The sequence below is a fragment of the Pantherophis guttatus genome, chromosome 6 (assembly GCF_059756535.1).
Source record: "Pantherophis guttatus breed Tessera chromosome 6, ASM5975653v1, whole genome shotgun sequence".
NCBI classification, from domain to species: domain Eukaryota; kingdom Metazoa; phylum Chordata; class Lepidosauria; order Squamata; family Colubridae; genus Pantherophis; species Pantherophis guttatus.
The window spans coordinates 71,306,250-71,316,145 of record NC_142068.1 but is presented as its reverse complement, the minus strand read 5'-3'; the positions used below and the strand labels follow the sequence as shown (position 1 = coordinate 71,316,145).

General features: G+C 37.4%; 1 protein-coding gene across 1 annotated transcript in view; it reads left to right on the top strand.

The window, feature by feature from the left end:
- The first annotated feature begins 3,834 nt into the window (after positions 1 to 3,834).
- LOC117673158 (lipase member M-like) overlaps positions 3,835 to 9,896 on the top strand; it is a 31,912-nt gene continuing 25,850 nt past the window's right edge. The window contains exons 1-4 of the mRNA XM_034430354.3: positions 3,835 to 4,185; positions 6,471 to 6,508; positions 7,707 to 7,817; positions 8,906 to 9,023. Coding sequence (XP_034286245.1) covers positions 7,716 to 7,817; positions 8,906 to 9,023 — 220 coding nt within the window. The 5' untranslated portion in view covers positions 3,835 to 4,185; positions 6,471 to 6,508; positions 7,707 to 7,715. The remainder of the gene's footprint in view (positions 4,186 to 6,470; positions 6,509 to 7,706; positions 7,818 to 8,905; positions 9,024 to 9,896) is intronic.

The window sequence follows — 9,896 nt, the reverse complement described above, 5'->3', positions numbered from 1 at the left end:
GATCAATTCAATGTTCCCTGGAAAACCCCTTTAGAAATCAAAGATATCTCTTGCCTCCCTATCAGCTCCTAAGGCTATCTGTTCCGAAGAGTGGGCAAACTGATTATAAAAATTCTTCAGAGTGAGTGTCTTCAGAGTGAACCTCATTTGTGTCCTGTGGACAGATCATTAAGCACTTTCAAACATTATATATTTGATCAGATACTTTTAATATACAGAGTTGACATCTTCATTGAACTGATGCTTGAAAGTATGTCCCTTTTTCTGATTGATTTCTTTGGGAAGCCAGTTTTATGATGTACATACCATAGAAGTAACATTTTTTCCTTTCACTTACCTCTTTTATTTCATCTTTCCAGTATTAATGTATTTTGTTTTTTCCCCTTTATGTTAGGATGAGTAAAAATCTAAAATAGTTTAGGATGGTTTAAATATATGAAATAAAAGAATTGTATCACTCAGTTGAGGGCAGGCACCCCTATTCTGCATGGGTTCTTTTGGAGAGGTTTTCTCAAGCATACACATATGCACAGGTGAGGGGAAAGGTTCATTCTCCACGTCTGTGGGTTGGTTTCCAAACATTTTATTACTAGGCTATGTAACATTCAGCAGAGTTTAAGGGATGTCAGTGTTCTTCTGTTTATAAGGGCTTTGTATGATCAGTAGGTCTTGTGATGGTAAGGTTATGGCAGGTGAGTGTCCCATCAGGTCAGGGTCTTGTGATAGGTCAGGTGTGAGTCATTCACATAGGTAGAGGTGCTACAGGCTTGACAACAAACTTGTTAGCTCGAGCTCTTACCTTTTGCTGTTGTCAATGCCCAATGCCAATGCAAACACAGCTGAACTAATTCCTGCATGTACTCAGTTCTTGCTAGTTTATCCAGAACTTGATCTGGCAATCCTACCTGAAATTAGTCAATAAGTGTTGCTTCAATCCAAGCCAGATTTTGAGAGATTAGCTGGAAAGCATTTACATATTCAGTTACTGAAGAAACCCTTATTTCAGTTTTTGAATATGGCTATTCGCTGATTAAATTATCACAAGGTCAGAATGCAGATCTATCAACTAAATTTAGCAAAATTGTCCACAAGTGACTTAACAATGGCAAGGCCCATCTAGCAGTATTTCCAGATCAAAGGCACATTATAAAACCAACTGCATGACTTTGTGTTTGAAAATCCTCCCCATGCATGCTCATTCTTGCCTAAAAGGTAGGAAATTGGGACAATATCCCTTTTTTTTTCTGGATTGGCAATTGGGCATTTTCTGCAAAAGATTGGGTGATACTACTGCTATTTGCAGTGGCTAGGCATGTAATGTTTGCAGCTTGTTCCATGTTGCTTGCTTTTCTGTAGCATGGCCATTACCAAAAATATCTCTTTCCAGTCAGCCAAGAGTTAATGGAGCTGGAAACAAACTGTCCTGTTTTCGTTTTCAAATACTCACACAAAATTGCTTGTAATTCAGTGTATGCAAGATCAAAGAGGTAACAACACTAAAATGCAATATACAGCTTCTGTAATAGACACTTGCCTAAATGGTTAGCTTTGTAACAGAAGCATGCAGAAGTTCAGTCCAAAATCAGTCCAAGGTTCCAAGTGCTGGGTCAGAGTTGTCAGCCAGTCCAGAAGTCAGAATTTCACAAGCAGAATTTACATGAATTGCCATGTAAGAGCCAGAGATCAGATGGTTGTTTCCAGCAAAGTAATATGGATCAGTGCTACCTGTTAAATCAGGCTGCAGCCAACTGTCACTACTCAAGAGATCCCCTTTTTGGCAATAATTCTCTGTTCTGTTTACTCACCAGTTGCAGGGTTTGGGAAAACTTATGTCACTCTCAGATGACTGTTCCATGGCTCAGATGGGGCCTGATTTTAATGAGCCTTATGTTGTTCTTGGCTTTATGTTTCCTGAGGCCATAGGTTCTGCTGGAGCCTCTTCTTCAAAGTTAAAATCATTGTCTGAGTCCTGACAGTTTAGGCCTTTGAATTTAACCCCCTGCTTAGTACTAGAATGTTCTAGTTTCTAAAAATTCTCCTTTAAAATATGGTCCTCAAACTGGACACATTACTGACCAGTGTGGAATAAAGTGAAACAATTAGCTTGCATAATTTGAAAACCATACCTATGTTAATACAGCCCATTTTTTTAACTTTTAAGAGCCATCTCATATTGCTATTTACAGTGTATTCCATTTGCAATCAATTGCTATTTCAAGATCTTTTTCATAAGTACCATTAATTTTGGTAGTGATAATAATATACTAATAACATATAATTAGGGTATCCTTCCACCTATAATTGTGGTTTTGGTAATAGTCACATTGTTGGATGATTTCAGAATATGTCAGAATATCTCCATCTGCTATATTATTAGCTGTCAGGGTGACTCACCTGTATTTTCCCAAATCTTCTTTTACCTATTCTCTAGGATTTCTAAATTTATTGATTATTTATTTGATTTTTTTAATCCCACCTTTATTACTTTATATGTAATTCAAGGTAGCGAACATACATAATGCTCCTTCCTCCTCCTATTTTTCCTATAATAATCCTATGAAGTGCATTCTGCTGAGAGTCAGCAACTGATCCAAAGTCTGATTTCCACGCCTAAAGGCAAGGCTAGAACTGATTGCTCCTGATTTCTAGGTCAGTACCTTAACTAATTACATCACACAGAGTCTCAAAGACTGGTTGAGTGAAGCAATGGGAATGGAAAAAGAACAATGAAACCTGTAACTGCCTTTAATCAATTAAGTGTAAGTGCCATTGCAGTCAGACCACCCTTTATATGCTATAAAACAACCATGCAAAATTATTTTTTTCCATCACAATCTGTCCTTCAAGTCTTCCAATGGCATACTCATCAGCACTGTAACCGTGTCCATTCATCTGACTGTTGATTTTCTTCTCCTTTCCTTCCAATTTTTACAATATATTAACATAAATACATAAAGGTTTGGTCAGACCATCAATACACCAATTTATCTGACCTAGAAATACAAACTCATTCAAAAATATTCCCTGACCAGGTTTTGAATCAGAAGTTTATTTATTTATTATTAAAATTTATATGCCGCCCTTCTCCCGAAGGACTCAGGGCGGCTCACACAAATAAAACAACAACAATAACACCTAAAACCAGTATGAAAATTAAAATCCCCAAAATTAAAACCTCGTAGTTGATCAGGGAGCTTGCTGGAACAGCCATGTCTTCAGGCCAGCACGGAAAGTGCGGAGATCAGGAGCCATCTGGAGCTCGGTGGGTAACCCATTCCATAGGGTCAGTGCGGCCACAGAGAAAGCCCTCATCCTAGGGGTCGCCAGCCAACATTGTCTGGCCGACAGCACCCAGAGGAGGGCAGCTCTATGTGAATGCACTGGGCAGTGGGAGGCTGGTAGGAGGTGGTCCTGCAAGTATCCCGGGCCCATGCCATGTAGGGCTTTATAGGTCAATACCAGCACCTTGAAGCGGTGATATAGTTGAATCAGAATATAGCTGAAAGGGGTGGTATTCACTTACCTTCACTACCGATCTGCAAATATGAGCGTGCATGTGTGAGCGCTAGCTTCACTCGCAGGTGCCAGCTCCGAGCATGTACAGAGCCTTCCACACATGCGCAGAGCATCAAAAACAGGACGTGATGATGTCCGGGCGGGTGGGCGGAGCCTCCCGCAGCCACCGCTACCGGTTCTCCCGAACCAGATAGAACTGGCTGAATACCACCACTGCTTGGAGGTCTTCTAATCCAGACCCCTGCTCAAGCAGGGGATCCTACACCATTTCAGAGAAGTGACTATCCAGGCTCTTCTTTAAAACTTCCAGTGATGAACCACCTACAATGTCTGAAGACAAGCTGTTCCACTGATTAATCAGATTTGCATTTCAGTTCTGCGTCTTGATCCTTCTCTTTAAAAACGGCTGGAGGAATACATTGTTTCAAAGATCAAATTGAAAGAGCAACTAAGAAATCAATGTCCATAGACATTAATCTATCTGTGGATGAGTGAAGCTGCAATACAGGTAATTAGGATCATGGCTGGGCGTATAAGGACCTTTTTGTTTATGCACCTTGTAATTATGATCTATGTATTTTTGGATATGCAGTATGTTCAAATTATATTCCATTGCAAGCTTTGTGTAGGATCTATTCACTCTCAAGTTCTTCTAGATAGCACAACTAGGTAAGTTAAAGTATATTCTTTAATTTTAGTCTTTAATTTGTATGGAAAATATTTTTATCTTGCAATACTGTTTTAGATGCTTATTAGTTTTTCAAAAAAGATAACTATTAGTTCCCTGAAGTATAATCCTTCAGTTGAGAGAACATTATAGGTAAAAATATTGTTTGGATTTTTAAAGTAAAACAACTGATATCTAAAGACCTGAAAACTCATCTGGGTCTTTCCATGTCTTCTTAAAAATATTGCAAATGCCATTAATGAAAATGATTACATCCATATCTGTAATAGCTGTCATAGCTAAACAATAATATTTTCTAGCTCCTGCTTGAAATTCTCTTTAAAACATTATATAAATATGGGAAAAGAGAAATAGGGTGCATTTGCAGTGCCAATTGCCAGATCGTTAGATACCTGCTTTACAAGGAAAGGGACCCTGAACAATAGAAAGAAAAATTATAAACTTACAAACTTTGAGGTTGAGAGGTAGGAAATCTGAGGGAATGTGTTGCAGATAATAGAAAAATTATTTCTCTATTATAAAGCAAAAGCAGTACAGAAAATTCCATTTTTAACAAGGATGAAATGTTGAGATATCTAGTCGCCTTGTGGACAATTACATGCTGGCAGTTTCTCACCTTGTTAACAGGTTTCTTATAAGGATGCCTTTTAAATGAACTTTAATGAATGGATATTTTTATTTGCAATAATGTTTTATTGCAAACAAAACATTAAAAATAAAAAGATGAATGTTACATTTCGTGGTGAGTTCCTCACTGGATTGTCAAAGTCTGGCTAATTTTACAGGCTGTATAACAAAATTTAGTTACATTCAAAGAGACTAAACATTGGCTGGCAAGTGAGGACTTCCCCATTGTTTTAGGACTAGTAGGTCCCAAAACAGTAGGTCCTAAAAAGTAGGTCCCATAGTAGGAAATGGTTGTCTATTTTATTTGTTTGTTTAATTTATATATCCCCCACCTTAATTGGGTGACAAGTTTTAAGGATGCCTATATGTTGTGTAGGTATTAGCAGGATTAGCATTAGGTCAGTGGTGAAATCCAATTTTTTTTACTATCAGTTCTCTGGGCTTGGTGGGCGTGGTGTGGCTTGGTGCACGTGGCAAAAGGATACTGCAAAATCCCCATTCCCTCCCCACCCCTGGGGGAAGGATATTGCAAAATCTCCATTCCCACCCCACTCGGGGGCCAGCCAGAGGTGGTATTTGCCGGTTCTCCGAATTGCTCAAAATTTCCACTACCGGTTCTCCAGAACCTATCAGAACCTGCTGAGTTTCACCCCTGCATTAGGTGTTTATTAAACAGTAGCACAAACCAAAGGATGGTTGTTCTTGGATTGGTGACATATTACTTTATTACTTCTTCTGAATTCAGATCCTTAAAGTATACCCAGTAAATATACAGTTTTTACAGTTATGGTGTGCATAACTGTAAATATACTCAGTTGGACAGTATAAGTAATTCTTAATTATGTGTCAGAAAAAGAATATGTCAGTTTCATCAGCTTTGATATGAATAATACATCAGTTGCAGATATTGGAAGAAAAACAAAGATATTTCTACAAAGTCTTGGAAAGTAGTCACATCTCTCTGTCTCTCGTTTTATACCACTTTTTTCATATATACCTCAAGGTGGCAAGTATGCCTAATACTTCTTCCTCCTCCTATTTTACACACAACAGCAACCTGTGAGATGAGTTAGGCTGAGATAAATTGACCTGTTTTTTCATCCCTAAATCAATCAGAATTGGAACTCAGAGCCCCCTGGTTTCTAGGTCACCATCTTAACCACTACACCTAACTGGCTCTTTTGTAAGACACATACAGTAATTAATGATACTTTGCATCTAATCTATTGCTCTTGAAACCATTTAATCCAAGCTAAATGGCATGTTATAGTCTCCCCACCATATGAATTTTATATTTTATTTCCCATAATAAATATAAAACAGGTTTCAGTGAAGTCATATCAAAGCCAACTCCTCCACTTTTAATATCTGGCCAGACTTTTTTGTACTGCAGTTAGAGAGTTAATTTATACAAGAATGAAATCATTGGTTAGTCTTGAGCTTACATGCATAACATTGGGAGCTAAATAAGTCAAGCTGAATCAATTTGTATGTTTATTGTGTCTTTAGTTTCACAGATGTCTTTCTCTGTGCCTCTCCTGTAACATCCTTAAAAATGGAGTTTTATTATTGCCTATTTTGGGCTGTTAATAACTTCTTCTAACCAGGGCTCTTTATTTCTATTACTTACCAAACACAGGATCATCCTATTACAATAACAGCTGAAGTTCAACCAAGGTAAAAAAAAAAAAGATAAAGTGTATTCTTGATTGTATGCCTATACTGTCCCTCTTTGTGACCACCTTGTGTCTTTATCAACAATTGTTTCTCTATTGGGAATCTGCTGCTAGTATATGCATATGCTCGAACTGTCTGTAACAATACATTACATACAATCAATATGTTATGTAAGTTCTATGTAAACTCACAGCTCTAAATCCTGGCACTTTTGAGTGAAAGATAGCAGTGATTTGTAACCTCCAAGCCAGGGGTGGGTTGTACTTACCTTTACCACCGGTTCGCAACGGGATCTGCGCATGTGCAGGTTGCTGATGACGACATCTGGGGCGGTGGGCAGGGCTTCCCGCCGGTTTTATTACCGGTTCTTGCAAACCGGTCCAAACCGGGGGCAACCCACCACTGCTCCAAGCTTTAGAGTAATAAAACATTATTAGGACTCTTTGCATTTTATTGGATTATTTTGCTAGGACAGTAGGATTAGCCCAGAAATGTAACACTGAATTAACAGACAAGTAGTCCCACTTACCTACTACTTTGTTTAGCAATTAAAGCTACAACACTGTAAAAAGAAAATAGCTTTGCAACCAATCCTTGTAGAGTGCATTTATGAGTATCACAGTGGCATTGTGGCTGTTCCATGACCATGAGTTTCGTAACTGGTTTATGCCAAGTAGAGTTAATAGACAACGAATGCGGAAGTAAAATTGTATGTCACGCTCACATAATGCTTTGTTTTAAAACCATAGTGATTTGCTCAATGACTAAAGGGAAAGCAAGATTGTAAGACCATCACAGTCGCCTGATCAGCCTTTCAGTTCTATTTAATACTTAAATACAGATATTGAAATACAGATATTCTTGATTGGAATTTATTTACATTATTCGTTATATTTGTCTCCCTATGACTGTGAAGAACACTTCTCTACTATTGGTCCCTAAAAAGCTGTTATGCATGTCTTAGCTACATAAAATACAATATACAAATGGCATTACAATCTTAATTTGCTGGTTTGGATCACAGATGTTATTTTTATAAGCCCTATGATGGTTTCTTTGTATCTTATGCAAAGATCAAAGCCAATTAAGATGGAAGTTTGATTTTTCTGTTCTATTAGTTGATAGATAGAAGGCTTGCATTGAAAAAGGCTTATACTGACAAAGCTTTACGACTGATCTGTATGTTTTTGCTTTGCAGAGATCCACAATGTGGCTGGTTTGGGTGGTGATATGTTTAATCCAACAAGCGGTGACCTCAGAAAAATCTATAAATGGAAGATATTTGAATCCTGAACATTTGATGAACATTGTAAATGGCTCATCTAGGTGGTGGTAAAGGGGAAAGGATCTCATGTTTTATTCAGCCAGATGATCAAGAAAAAGGGTTTAATTGACTAAAGTTCCTGAATGTTTTGGTTATTCCGGGAGACAGTTCTGAAATGTTTTATTCAACTTTCATTTCCAGATTGAGTAACTCACACTAAAAACCCCGCCTTTTTTATGGCCCTCACATACCTTAAACACTACACCAAACTGGCTCTTTTGTAAGATACACAATTAATGATACCTTGCATCTAATCTATTATTGCTTTTGAAACCGTTTAATCCAAAATTGACATGTTATAGGCTCCTCACCATATGAATGTAATCCCTTAATTCAGGGTGGAGTCAGGGAGACTGTTTGGAGCTGAGTGTTTATTGTCTGGATGCTCTTCCATGTGAAATTCCATACGGAATTCACAGCAGATATTTTTTCTAAACATCTGCTACTACCTCGGATTGATCTTTCAACCTTCTGAGTAGGGAAGTGAACGTCTTCTCCACTAGGCTACCATGATGCTTGATAAGTATCTCATACTGACCATGTTAAAAAGGCATCATCATTATGACAATATTGCTGAAACACCCATTGTAAATTGTATTTCTTTCACAATTCTGTTTGTGAAAATAGAATAGTCTACCCTGTCTATCCAAACACATTCTGTTTGGATCGACAGGACACAACTACTTTGGAGTATAAAAAATATGTAGCTGGCTTGGCGTTAACTTCTAGTTCAGGGACATCTCACTGTGCACAAAGGGAAAAAAATTATACCAGTATTTAAGATATGTGGACTTCAGCTCCCAGAATTCCCCAGCCAGCATGGGAAGGATCATACATTTACAAGTTGCCAAGTTTGAAAAACATTAGATTGTACCTTCCTATTCCCACATAGTGGGAAAGAATGGGACAGGGAAGAGAAGGAGCAGCTTCATCTAGTAAAAAAACAAACAGAAAATACTTAGATAGTGACCAGTTATTTAAAAAATATTTATCATATTATGAATGGTTAGAGTAGTAATGCTCCGGAATACTATTTAGCTTTTTCAAGGTGTTGTTGATTTATTTTTTTGCAGAGTGAAATCATTCAATATTGGGGATACCCTAGTGAAGAGTATGAAATCCTGACAAGTGATGGCTATTATCTCAAAGCAAACAGAATTCCTAATGGAATGCACAATCCTGAAAAGACAGGTATTTTGGAGATAAATTATTAGTATGGTGACATTTCTGAGGTCTGCTAGATTCACTATTTTAATACACATCAGGCGATGAGGAAAAAGTGTTTTCAATGTCATGAAGTGACAAGTTAAAAAATATGAGAAAGAGAAGAATAGTGTGGACAAGATCAGGTATTTTTTTCCAGTCTGATGTCCTTTAATTAAGACTTATTCTGGTATCTTTAATCTATTTCCTTCTATTAGGACTTAAATCTGTCATTAATCACAGAGAGTTTTGTAACAATTTCAATTTCCTCTACCGAGTCAATTTGAGAGCAGATTCCGAGTTGTTTTGATCAAGTGCTCTGTGGTTGGCTTTCAACCATTTATGTACCCTGGAGTAAGCACAAATGTATATATTGGGGCTATTTTCAATGGGCTAGATTAAGGTTATCGTTTCATCCACATTTTTTTAAATCAAGTTTTATTGATTCCCCCCCCCCCCCACATTCACCTGCATCTTTTTTTGAACAGAGTATTGGCCATATCTTATCTTATACAATTTTTCAAGTTCAAATACAGTTTACTCAATTACAATTTTTGCCAAAATCTTCCTTTCCCCCCTATTTTTTCTTTAATTCATGTCTCAATATTTCTATATTTATTTATATAAACAGCATCTTCATTCGCTCTCAAATTCTAATTTTCCTGTTTGTTCACATTTATTCTCTTTTATTTTTTAAATAATTTCTTCTTTAGCTTCATATATTCATATGTGTGCTCGGGGTTGCCTTTCTTCCATTTCCTCTTTTCTGTTATACAGCAATCTTTCTTCTCAGTCTTTTCCCTCTTCCTCTCTTCCTTCCTTCTTACTTTCTTTCCCTCTTCTCCTGCTCCTTACTACTTC